Source organism: Ornithorhynchus anatinus, chromosome 3, assembly GCF_004115215.2.
Source record: "Ornithorhynchus anatinus isolate Pmale09 chromosome 3, mOrnAna1.pri.v4, whole genome shotgun sequence".
NCBI classification, from domain to species: domain Eukaryota; kingdom Metazoa; phylum Chordata; class Mammalia; order Monotremata; family Ornithorhynchidae; genus Ornithorhynchus; species Ornithorhynchus anatinus.
Window position 1 is genome coordinate 50,570,994 of NC_041730.1, and position 12,915 is coordinate 50,583,908.

Genomic DNA, 12,915 nt, shown 5'->3' on the forward strand with positions numbered 1-12,915 from the left:
TGAACCGACTTGCCCGAGGTCACACACAGCAGACAAGCGGCAGAGCCGGGATGAGACCCATGACCTTCCGACTCCCCGGCCCGGACTCTATCCACGATGCCATGCTGCTCCGATGGACTAAACCCCTCCCGGAAGGGGTTGCACACTGTACCAGGCCCCTGGGTACACCCGAAGAAAGCCGAGGCTGTGACCCCTGTCCCTGAGCGACTCAACACCTGACAGGAGAGCTGGCCTTCTAGAGGTTGGTCTCCGGGCTTGAATCTGTGGCCCCTGAACTCCAGCTTGATTCGGTCACCGAGCAGGGTCCTAAATCGAGAGGAATGGGCGTCCGGGGGGATGGGGGGACGACGACTCGGAAGAAAGTGGAGCGGTTGCGTGAAGCCTGTGTGATTCCAACTGCGCCGACTTCCCCGCCCCTCGGCGGGATCGCCAGGGACACGTGAAATGTACTGAGGAGAAATTTTCCGAGTCCCCAGCCAAGGGAAATCTGAGAGTCTGCAGGAGAGCCTGATGGACAGTGAGCCCATCCGGCTGGGTGGCTGTCAACTTTCCTTTTTGAGTGCGGGGGCAAAACTGCGGGAAGTGGGTAGAGGGGACGAGGGAGGCTTGGGAATGGCTCAGAGGCTTTGGTGGGCTAATGGGTCAGCCTCACTCGAAAAATCAATCTATCAATCAGTAGGACGTAGGATCGCCATCCTCGACTCGTCCCTCTCGTTCAAGCCACGTATTCAACCTGTCGCCGAATCCTGTCGCTTCTACGTTCACGACGTCGCTAAAATCCGCCTCTTCCTCTCCATCCGAACTGCCACTGCGCTGAGCCTAGCCCGCCTCGACTGCGTCTGCCTCCTCGCTGACCTCCCTGCCTCCTGTCTCTCTCCACCTCCGGTCCAGGCTTCCGCCCGGATCATTTTCCTGTAAAAATGTTCGATCCACAGCTCCGAGTGCGAGGAGCTTCTGTTTGCTGCGGAGGTGGTCGGGCAACCACAGGAGATTCGTGGGGAGCGGGGAAACGTGGTCTGAAGGCTTCTGAAGGAAAATGATCCGGGCAGCAGAGTGAAGTGTGGACCGGCACGGGGAGGGACAGGAGGCAAGGGAGGTCAGCAAGGGAGCTGTTACAATAATGGAGGCGCGATGAGATGAGTGTTTGGCTTAATGTGGCGGACGTTTGGATGGAGAGGAAGGGGCGGATTTTAGTGATGTTGGGAAGGGTACAGTCCAACAGAGTTGGTAGGCATGTTGCCAAGCCCACAGAGAGCTTACAGCCTAGATTTTCTTCCACAGCCCAACCCCAAACTCCGCTCCTCTCGTGCCAGTTTGCTCACTACACCTTGATGTCGTCCATCTCATCACCACGCCCTTTAACCCGGATCTCCCTCCCTGTCCATGTTGGACAGACCATCCCTCTCTCCACCCTCAAAGCCTTAGGAAAATTACATCGTAGTCAAATTACATCCTTAATTCGGCCCTCTTCCTCTCTACGCCGTAAGCCCCTCTCTAGACTGTAAGCTCTCTGCGGAGAGGGAATGTGTCTACCAAGTCGGTTATACTGATCTCTCCCAGTACAGTGCTCTGCACATAGTGAGCGTTCAATAAATACGATTGCTTGATTTTCCCCTACCCTCTCTCTCCCTTCTTCATCACCTATGCCCTTGGATCTGTACTCTTTAGGTACTTGATATTCAGCCCACCCTCGGCCCCACAGCATTTATATACATAGTCTTAATTTATGTATTTAAGATGAACATCTCTCTCGCCCTCTAGACTCTGAGCTCCTTGTGGGCAGGGAATCTATCTACCCACTCTGTTGTATTGTTCTCTCCCAAGTGCCTAGTACAGTGCTCTGTACCCAATAAGCACTCAATAAATATGATTGATTGGAGTACCTACTGTGTGCCAGAGCACTATATTAACTGCTTGCGAGAGTACAATATAACAGCGTCGGTAGACACGTTCTCTGCTCACAAGGAGCTTACAGTCTTGAAGGGGAGACAGATATGGAAATAGATTACAGAAAAGTACATAGGTTCTATGGGCTGAAAGCGGGATGAAGACCGAGCATTTCAAGGGCGTAGATACAAGTCCATAGGCGATGTAGAAGGGGGAGGGAGTGGGGGAAATGAGGGCTCTGTCAGGGAAAGCCTCCGGAAGGAGATGTGATTTTAGGAGGGCTATGACGGGGGTCTGTCGGATATCAAGGGGGAGGGAGTTCTAAGTAAGGGGTCGGGGGTGAAATAGAAAAGACTGAGGTACGGTGAGCAAGATGTCCCAGGCTTTAAGGAGCGCTTTGCCCTAAAGCTGCGCCAGAAGCAGCCAGAGGGAAAGGTGCAACACCACGCTGGTGACCAAATTCACAATTAAAATCGTCACTGGTGCTGCTGTTCTCCCTCCCACTTGGGCTGTGAGTCCCACGCGGGCCAGGAACTGTGTCCGATCTAATTAACTTGTATCTACCCAGTGCCTGGAACAATGGCAGTGTTTCAAGGACTTAACAAATACCATAAGGAGAAAAAAAACCCCAAGACGCGGCACGAGACGCATCTTCTCAGCGGCACCAGATGTGCCATTTGGCCACTCGGTCTCTGGAGGACAAATCCACTGCCACAGAAAAGGAGAAATTGTTCAATCCATCAATCGACCCATCGATGGTATTTAGTGAATGCCCACTACATGCAGGACATGGCATTAAGTGCTTGGAAGAGTACTGCTTTGGGACCTCGGGCAAGTCACTTAATTTCTACAAGATGGGGGTTCAACACCTGTTCTTCCTCCTACTTAGACCGCGAGCCCCATGAGGGACCTAATTATTACGTAGCTACCCCATTGCTTAGCACGGTGCTCAACACATAGTAAGGGCTTAACAACTCCCACAGTTATTACCATCACCGCGAAAGGAGAAAGGCGTTTTTAAGCCCAGCACAACAACAACCTGGGTTAATCTTCCCGTGCTCCTTCTGTGGTGGTCCCAAGGCCTCACACCTTGGCTCTTGAGGGCACTTCTCAACCCGCCGGCTGGGGTGGACCGAGCCTCCTCCGTCATTCGGGGCGGGAGGCCCGCTTAGAACAGTGCTTGGCGCATAGTAAGCGCTTAACCAACAGCATCATTATTATTTATCTTCAATGCCATCGACATGATCAGCCAGATGCGGAGCCCAAATCCTGTGGTTTCTGGCAGCAGTACGAGAAACTAGGATCACAGTGGCTCTTTCCCGGGCAGGACATTGTTTATACAGTTTGACAGAACGCTGAACTTTCCTCCCAGTGGCTACGCCCGATTTATCCTACGGATAGATCTGATTTATCCGTGGAAAGCTGATTCTTCCTCCACTGGATTGGGCGGAGGACCATTACAAAGGGAAACACAACCCAGCCAGGACACTAATTTACTTTGGCCTGGTTTTTCAAACTAGATTATTTGGTGCAGTGATGATAACACTAATTGAATCAGATAGTGTAACCAGATAATAGGGAATGCTCTGGAAACAAATGGCTTGGGTTGGCGCTGCAGTTCATTGGGATAAACGCCTCAGGGTACATCAAACCGATGACAGAGGAGCTTCAGTGAAGGCCGCCTGGAGCCCCAGCTCTGCACTTAATTACGCGGACCCCGGCTCTCGGTCTTGTCATGAAACGGCCGACACCCAGAACACAAGGGGGGCCAATATAGAGAAGCAGCGTGGCCTAGTGGAAAGAGCAGGGACCTGGGAGTCGGAAGGTACCGGGTTCTAATCCCAGCCCTGCCACTTCTTCGCTGTGTGACTGTGGGCAAATCACCTGAATTTTCTGTGCCTCATCTGGAAAATGGGGATTAAGACTGCGAGCCCCACGTGGGACAGGGACGGTGTCCAACCCGAGCGCTTAGTACAGTGCCTGGCACACAGTAAGCACCTGACAAGTATCATTAAAAAAAAAAAAATCAGCAAAGCAAGAGGAAAAGCCGGGCACAACTGCCCTGCTGCCTCTCCGGGGGCACCGGGCTCGGACTTCGGGGCTCCAGACCTTTGCCCACCCAAACCGACAGTAAGACAGACTCATGCCAAGGACATTTAGGCCCTGCACCCTCCTGACCCATTCGTTCATTCATTCAGTCGTATTTATCGAGCGCTTACCGTGTGCAGAGCACTGTACTAAGCGCTTGGGAAGTACATCTCGGCAACAAGTAGAGACGATCCCTGCCCACACTGGGCTTACAGTCTAGAAGGGGGGAGACAGACATCAAAACAAGTAAACAGGCAGCTCCGAAAGGGGTGCCGGGGACCACCCATGCTGGTTATCCCAGGAGGCCTCGCGGCTGACCATGCGCTGGCCCCTTTGACCCTTCAGCGCACGTTTGGGTCCGCGGGGACCCCGAGTCGATAAGCCCCGTGCGCTCATCTTCGGCCGATGAGGGGAGGGGTTTCGTAAACTCTTCTAGATTGACTCGCCGGTGCGCTCCAATGAAGTCACACGAGACGAAAACCATCGACCACGTTGACAAATGTAGCAAGGAGGTTCGGGAGAGTGTGGTTCCCAACCCGCTCCTTGGAGGCCCTTGAGCTGGCAGAAATGGCCGTGTGTCAGACCTCTGCTACGATCCCCACCACCCCCTGTAGATCACCACCCAGAGCGTAATATTATGAGCGCTTATTTTTAATAGGCACCCCCTCTAGGCTTCCTCGAGGCATGGTATAATCCCTCACCTTCACCCGTCCCCCTATATCCCGGCCCACCTACGTCACCTCTCTAGCCAAGCTACTTCTGTGCCTCATTCTTTTTCTCTTTCCACTTAGCTCTTGCTTACACCCTCCCTTTTACCTGGAACTCCCCCCCCCTTCACATCCCTGCTCTCCCTGTCTTCGAGGCCCTTCTGAAATCACGGATCCTCCAGGAGGTCTTCCCTGATTCAGCTCCCGTCTCCCCGGCCTATTTCCTCACCCCCATTGCCACTTGAGCACCCACACTTCACTGAGCACTTGGGTAGTCACCACCCGCCCCCCCCCCCCCATTCCCTCTCCTAGCATTTAGGTCCATATGTTCGTATTCTACTGTTGATATTCCGTTACTCTTAATTTAGAGTCGGCCTCCCCGGCTAGACCGTAAGCTCCTCGAGGGCAGCAGAGAGGCAGCTGGCCTAGTGGACAGGGCACGGGCCTGGGAGTCAAAGGCCGTGAGTTCTAATCCTGGTTCCGCCACTTGTCTGCTCTGTGACCTTCGGCAAGTCACGTCACGTCTCTGAGCCTCAGTTACCCCACCTGTAAAGTGGGGATTAAGACCGCAAATCCCGTGGGACAGGGACTGTGTCCGACCTGATTCGCTCGTATCTACCCCAGTGCTTAGTACAACGCCTGGCACAGAGTAAGCGTATCTGTTAAGCTATTATTATTATTATGTCGACCGACTTAATTGTACTCCCCAAAGCATGTAGTACAGTGTTCCGCAGAGTAAGCGTACTGTTGACTGATCAATATTTTCAGCTGCAGCACCCGCTGGGGGAGGTGTTTTTCACGTGTGTTTATGTTCAAATTACCGTTCCCCAGTGCCCAGGTATTCTGAGCTGTGTGTCATCCCAATCCCCTTTCCCCCGGTGGACCCCACTCCTGGCCCCAAGGATCCTCCCATGGGGGAGAGGTTAGGGGGGACGTGCCCCGCTTCCAATCGAACGGTCTCTCCCCGGACCCCACTGCAAGGCCCGGGAACGGAAGACCAGCCGGCGGAGCCCTCCCCACCCCCGGCGGTACCTGGGGCTCCAGCGACTTCAACTTCCTCCGCGTGATCTTCCCCGTCTGCTTCGCCACCGGAGCCTTCACCTTCTCCTTCTCCTTTGTCTTCACCTGCTTCTGCAGCTCCTCCACGTAGGCGTCGTAGATCTCCCACTGAACAGGGGTAATGGAGAGAAAAATGACCCGCGAAGGGAAATGCAATTTAAACATCGCTTTCTCACCGGGACTTGCCCATTAAGGGAGCAAAGTGCTGTGACTGAGAGCGGGTGCCCGGGCCTGAACACGCTCTCTCCTCCACGCACAGCCTGTGGGGACGGCGAGAAGCGAATAAATGGCCTTAGCGCTGCTGTGAGTCGAACGCTTTTTAAAAGGTCACACTTTCAAGACACATCTGCAGGTACCCTGATTGGGCGAGTTAACCCCCACCCCCCACCCCGCCCAAAAAAAACCAACCCAGTGAAATGGACAGGAACGAGACTCCAGGCACCCAGCCAGCCCGGCCCCTGTCAGGCAACTGTTCTCCCGGCAGTGACTCTTGGGGGTGTTGCAGGGGGGCCCCCAGACCTGCGGGCCAGAGTCAGACCCGAGGAGTCCATTGAGCATCTGCCTAGCCGCAGCGCTGCGCGATCGTCCGTCGCGTTCTAGGACCTCCAACTAGCATTCGGGATTCTCCAGACCTCTCTCCGTTTTACGGATGAGGAATTGTATTAATGTCCGACTAAACCCGTACCGAAACCTCCGGCCATCTTTTAAATGCCTCGGTACATGTCTACATGAGAATCCCTAACTGTAGATGTTTTCCTCCTGCAATCTTTAGTTGTGCTTTTAAAGGACTTCCCACGGTGTTAGAAAAAGAACCTGAGAGTCACTCTGTAAGGCAAATTACTTTTCCATGAAAAAGAAAATCCTCCAAAAGCAGAAATCGCCTTATACGCTGGGGTTGACCTCGACTCCCTTTCGGTTGCAGGAGTAAAACAGAATGTGCCTGGATCAGATTTTCTTTTCCTGCTATTATCTTGAGAACAGTAAGTAATGACATAAATATGGGAACTCGTGTCTGAATCTTACTTTCACATTTCATTCTGCAAGAAAATAGAAAGACAGTCTGTAGAAACTGTTCTATTATAGACCCACGGGAAGAAGAATGTCTTGCATTTTTCTCTAAAAGTTTCAATCTAAATCACTGCCTGAGCTTGATTTATTTAGCCAATTATTCTCCAAGCAGAACATACCCTCCCTCAAGCAAGAAGACACCTTGCGAATTCCAAAGAGCTGCCATCCCAGACTTTGATCCCCAGGGTCGGGAATTATTTGGGTCTATCCATCTTTCCAATCCCTCCTGTAGAACTCGGGGCGGTATTCTCCTATAAAAACACCGAAGAGTGGCCAATCTTAGCCGGGGGCTGGGGGGGCTGCTTCGGTGGGTTCGGGTTAGAGCACCAAGAACGCCTGAGTTCCATAGGGAACCCAGTGAATTCGGTCTCCGTGGGAGAAACACGGGGATGGGGGGAGAGTCTGCCCAGGTTCCCGGGTGAGAAATGAAGACTGGGAAGGTTCTATCGCAGTATTAGGGGTGGCCCTAGGGCACCCTAAAGGCCAGTCACCCAAGGGGACAGAATCAGGCCAGTCCATTAGAGCCTCTCCCCCAAGAAGGTTCCCCCGATGCCCGAGACGGGTCCAGGAACCCAGCGTGCTCACCTGATTGGCCGTGGCGGAGAAGGTGTCTCTTGGGGGTGGCTCCATTTGGCAGGCTCGGTCCTTCGGAAGAAAGAAACGGCGATCAATACCCACGTGCTGCCCTTCCTCGTCTGATCAGCCATGTTGAGGGAAAGTTGGGGATGTTAGCTGGTCCATCCCTACGAGCTGGGGGCGGGGGGGGCCGTCCGGTAGGGCAGCCATCCCACAGATCCTCTAAGCGTCTCGTCACCTCCGCTGAAAACTCGCTGTGGTCTTTTCGATGTTTTAATCAATTCTCAGGGATATTCCCCAGAAAGTGGCGGTTCTGCTGAGGAGATCCTCAACAGTCAACTTTCAGTTTCAAAGCGAAAGGGCCTGGGAGTCCGAAGGACCTCAGTTCTAACTCTGGCTCCGCCATTTGCCTGAGAGCGTCAGAGAACTCTCTGCCGCCCAAATCCCTGGCCCAGTGTCGTCCAGAGATATCGAGCTGTACCCCGGTCTCCGTAGGGCCGCAGACTTGGGCACTGAGTAGGGCAGATTTTTGTTAAGTGTTCGCTACGTGCCAGGTACTGTCCTAAGAGCCGGGGCAGACACAAGGTAAACAGGTTGGACACAGTCCATGTCCCACTTGGGGCACGGTAGTGCTCTGGGGGAAGGCTGCTGGCTCGGTCACATCTCCTCCAAGAGATGTTCCCCAACTAAGCCTCTTTCCCCTCTTACCCTTTTCCCTTTTTCCCCCAAGTCTCTCTCCCTTCTGCGTCATCTACACGCTCGGATCTGAACCCTTTAAGCACTTGCTATTCGCCCCACCCTGAGAAGCAAAGCACCTAGGTATATATCCCTCATTTATTTCTTTCTATTAATGTCTGTCTCCCCTTCTAGACCGAAAGCTCGTTGCGGGCAGGGGACGTGTCCTCGCTGTAGTGTCCTCTGTCAAGGGCTCCATACGGTGCTCTGTACACAGTGAGCGCTTAATAAATACCACTAATTGATCGATTGATTGATCGATCTGGCAAGGGAAATAGTCATCTGGCTCTTCCTGGTCCACTCTTAGGGCCAGGCCTGCAGGAGGAGGTACAGTCCCAGGAGAGGTTGAGGGGATCACCGGGCCCTGGAGCTGATCAATACCCAAGGGCATTCAGATAGTCGTTATCACCTTGAGCGGCTCTAGCGGGGAAGCCAATCTGAGCGGCTTTCCCCCGAGTCTCTCTGCCCCCAGATCTGGGGTCAAGCCCAGCCCTTAACCGACTCTGTTTCTCCCTTATCCTTCCCCAGGCCCCAGGGAGTAATTCCATTTCACCCCCGCTCATCTGTCTTCAGAGAACTACTAGGCCCGCTCCTCTCCCCTCACGACATCCCCCTCCACGTCTCACTTCTGGGTCCTCTCCCTTGCCCTTCCCATTTGGGGCCGGCTCTCTGAGTTTGGACCCTCTGTCCCACCTCACAGAATTAAGCCCCTCTGTCCGGAGGGGATACCTTCGGGGGGTATCCCATTCTCTCCTAGACCCCCTCCAATCTGGCTTCCGTCCCCTCCACTCTACCGAGACTGCTCTCTCTAAGGTAACCCGTGACCTCCTTCTTGCCAGATCCAATGGCTCCTACTCCATTCTGATCCTCCTTGACCTCTCCGCTGCCTTTGACACTGTCGACCATCCCCTCCTCCTCCACACCTTATCTCACCTCGGCTTCACGGACTCCGTCCTCTCCCGGTTCTCCTCTTATCTCTCTGGCCGGTCATTCTCGGTCTCCTTCGCGGGCTCCTCCTCCCCCTCCCATCCTTGAGGAACTGTTGGAGTTCCTCAAGAATCGGTTCTTGGCCCTCTTCTGTTCTCCATTTACACTCACTCCCTCGGTGAACTCATTCGCTCTCACGGCTTCGACTACCATCTCTACGCAGATGACAAGCAGATCTACATCTCCGCCCCGTCCTCTCCCCCTCCCTTCGGGCTCGCATCTCCTGCCTCCGGGACGTCTCCACCTGGATGTCGGCCCGCCACCTAAAACTCAACATGAGCAAGACTGAGCTCCTCATCTTCCCTCCCAAGCCCGGTCCTCTCCCAGACTTCTCTATCACCGTGGACGGCACGACCGTCCTTCCCGTCTCTCGGGCCCGCGATCTCGGTGTCATCCTTGACTCGTCTCTCTCGTTCACCCCACAAATCCTATCCTTTACCGAGACCTGCCGGTTTCACCTCTACGATATCGCCAAGATCCGCCCTTTCCTCTCCACCCAGACGGCTACCTTACTGCTACGGGCTCTCGTTATATCCCGGCTAGACTACCGTGTCGGCCTTCTCTCTGACCTCCCTTCCTCCTCTCTCGCCCCGCTCCGGTCTATTCTTCACTCCGCTGCCCGGCTCATCTTCCTGCAGAAACGCTCTGGGCGTGTCACTCCCCTTCTTAAACAACTCCAGTGGTTGCCTATCGACCTCCGCTCCAAACAAAAACTCCTCACTCTAGGCTTCGAGGCTCTACATCACCTTGCCCCTTCCTACCTCTCCTCCCTTCTCTCTTTCTACCGCCCACCCCGCACGCTCCGCTCCTCCGTCGCCCACTTCCTCGCCGTCCCTCGGTCTCGCCTATCCCGCCGTCGACCCCCGGGCCACGTCCTCCTGCGGTCCCGGAACGCCCTCCCTCCTCACCTCCGCCAAACTGATTCTCTTCCCCCCTTCAAAACCCTACTTAAAACTCACCTCCTCCAAGAGGCCTTCCCAGACTGAGTCCTCTTCTCCCTCTACTCCCTCTGCCGCCCCCCCTTCACCTCTCCGCAGCTAAACCCTCTTTTCCCCCTTTCCCTCTGCTCCTCCCCCTCTCCCTTCTCATCCCCTCAGCACCGTACTCGTCCGCTCAACTGTATATATTTCCATTACCCTATTTATTTTGTTAATGAAATGTACATCGCCTCGATTCTATTTAGTTGCCATCGGTTTTTACGCGATGTTCTTCCCCTCGACTCTATTTATCGCCATCGTTCTCGTCTGTCCGTCTCCCCCGATTAGACCGTAAGCCCGTCAAACGGCAGGGACCGTCTCTATCTGTTGCCGACTTGTTCATTCCAAGCGCTTAGTACAGTGCTCTGCACATAGTAAGCGCTCAATAAATACTATTGAATGAATGAATGAATGAATGGCTTCAGGGGAGGGAGGGGCACGGGGTCCCGTACTCGTAAGGGGTTGTTGAACGTCTGAGAGGCTCTTTCGCAGAAGTTGAACTGGTTGGTGAGCTTCTGCTCCTTGATCACCTTAGGAGCCGGCTCTTCCACTTCGACCACTTCTTCCGCCACCTGCGGGGAAACAGAAGAAGGCGTGGTTTGATCCCTCCGGACTGAGGATTCCCTTCCACGAGACCTCTGAAAGGGAATGTGTGGCTCTCGGCAAGAGGCACCGGAAAGCGGGAAATCCAGGAATGGTTTCTCTGAGGGCCGCCCTGGCCAAGGCCAGGGTGGACATTTGGTCACGTCGGGACGAGAAGCAGAAAGCTGTCGACGTGCGTCTCCGGGGGGCCGCTGCCAGAGCCTCCAGGCAAGGAGGAGCCACCCAGAGAGGTGGGAAGCTGCTCTACATGAAGGGAGGGAAGAACGGCCCCGGGGATCGGAAGGCCGGGGGTTCTGATCCCTGCTCCGCCGCTTATCTGCTGTGTGACCTTGGGCAAGTCACTTGACTTCTCTGGGCCCCAGTTCCCTCATCTGTAAAAACTGTGAGCCCCAGGTGGGACAGGGACTGTGTCCAACCCAATTTGCACGTGTCCACCCCAGCACTCAGCAGAGCGCCTGGCCCACAGTGAACGCTTAACAAATACCACCATCATTATTATGGTTATTAACAATTCCGGCTTCTAATTCCAGCTCCGCCACTCGCCTGCTGCGTTACCTTGGAAAAATCACTTTGCTGCTCTCTGACTCAGTTTCCCCATCTGTAAAATGGGGGCTCGGTACCTGTTCTCCCTCCCACTTAGACCGGAAGCCCCATGTAGGGCAGGGACTGTCTCCAGCCTGACCCTCTTGTATCTACCCCAGCGGAGCACTGAGAAAATGCTTAAAGAGAGCTCTCAACATCGCTCCGCTCAGCTGAGCAGGTGGGCCCCCGAGGGTCATGGAGAAACCCACCAGTAGAGCAGTCTGGACCGACCATCTTCCACCCTCTGCTTCTGGGCCTGTTTGCATCAGGCAGGTGGCTTCATGCCGGGGGTCTGTCAGGGTCCCCCCTGCTCCTCGCTACGGGGCAAGACCCCATTTCTCACTAAAGAGCGGAGGGGTCAAGGCTGGAGAACCCGGGAAAGTGGCTGGTGGGGTTTGAGAAAGAAAAGAATTGAAATCTGTACCCGCCGGGGCAGACGGGGTGGGGCAAAAGAAGGGTTTCACATTTGCCTTCCAGATCCAAAGGGCTCTCCAACTTTCCTTACCGCGCATCAGACCCGGGAAGGGCAGGGGAAGAGGGGAAACAGTACCGGCAAGTCAGTCTTGCTTCCTTCTTCCTTGGGTTCTTCTCCCTCATCAAAAATTTCCACGGTTGGCACCACCACCGACTCGCGGGATGCGCCTTCTGGGGAGGAGGAGAGAAAGGACATTCAGACCTGCTGAGCAGCGTTGCCCGCACGTGCTTCCGAGATGGCTTCCCGGCTCCGTGGGGTCCCTCGGCCCTTTCTCGGGGTGAGAAGAGGAGGGGGTTAGGCAGGCGCCTCAGTTTACCCCGAGAGGACTTGGCGGAGTGCCGCCTCCCCGGCACTCCCCCACGTCTCCCGGGAGTCCTCTCGGGGTAAACTGAGGCACCCGCCTACCTACCTAGCAAGTCCACTCTGGCACTCTGCCTCCTGCCTTCATCCGAGTCTCTGAGGACCATGTTGCCATCCAGCATGAAGTGGATTGCCATGTGGTCCACACTGCTTATAGGTTTATAAGTCCGTTCCTAGAGAAACAAGGCACCGTTAGTCCCGCTGACAGGCAGATCGACGGAGCGGTCTGAGTTCCTGTGCCGCCGAAGCCCCACACCCTGCAGAAAGCCTTCCCCGCAGCACTTATGCACCTTTTGCTCGAGCCTGCCACTTCTCTCCGTAATCTCTTTTAGGCTCTGTTTCCCCTCTAAGCCCCTGAAGGAAGGGGATTGTGTCGATCTCTCCCTGGTGCTCGGTTCGGTGCCCTGCACACAGCAAGTGCTCGGTACGTTCTATTCCTTGATTGCTTCCCGGATTAATTCCATTCTCCCCGGCCCTTTGACTGGGTTTGAATAACCACGGCTGTGAGTTAGCTGCGATAGTTTCACTCTGGCCTCCTCCCAGACGTTGGGGAGTGGCCTCGGAAGCCCGCCTGGTGGGATCCCCGGGGGAGAGAACGAACGGACGAACGGGTCGGGGTCCTCGGTTGTCTCCCCGTCACCCCGAGGAGGCAAAAGGCCAAAATTCCCCTCGCGGGACTTGGAATATCTTCGTTCTCCGGAGATTTCAAACTATCCGCCCCACCCCTCTGGGGGCCAGCCTCAGAGAGGTTCTAAATCGGGAACGCAGAGCAGAAGTCGGGCAGATTGGTCGGCAGGGAGGTCTCGAGAGG

At 54.9% G+C, this 12,915-nt stretch overlaps 1 protein-coding gene across 1 annotated transcript in view; it reads right to left on the minus strand.

The window, feature by feature from the left end:
• Positions 1–12,915, minus strand: part of DNAI1 (dynein axonemal intermediate chain 1) — a 187,565-nt gene that overhangs the window by 149,358 nt on the left and 25,292 nt on the right. Inside the window, exons 5-9 of the mRNA XM_029060226.2 lie at positions 12,154–12,277; positions 11,820–11,914; positions 10,537–10,656; positions 7,395–7,454; positions 5,715–5,849 (exon numbers count right to left, since the gene is read on the minus strand). Coding sequence (XP_028916059.1) covers positions 5,715–5,849; positions 7,395–7,454; positions 10,537–10,656; positions 11,820–11,914; positions 12,154–12,277 — 534 coding nt within the window. The remainder of the gene's footprint in view (positions 1–5,714; positions 5,850–7,394; positions 7,455–10,536; positions 10,657–11,819; positions 11,915–12,153; positions 12,278–12,915) is intronic.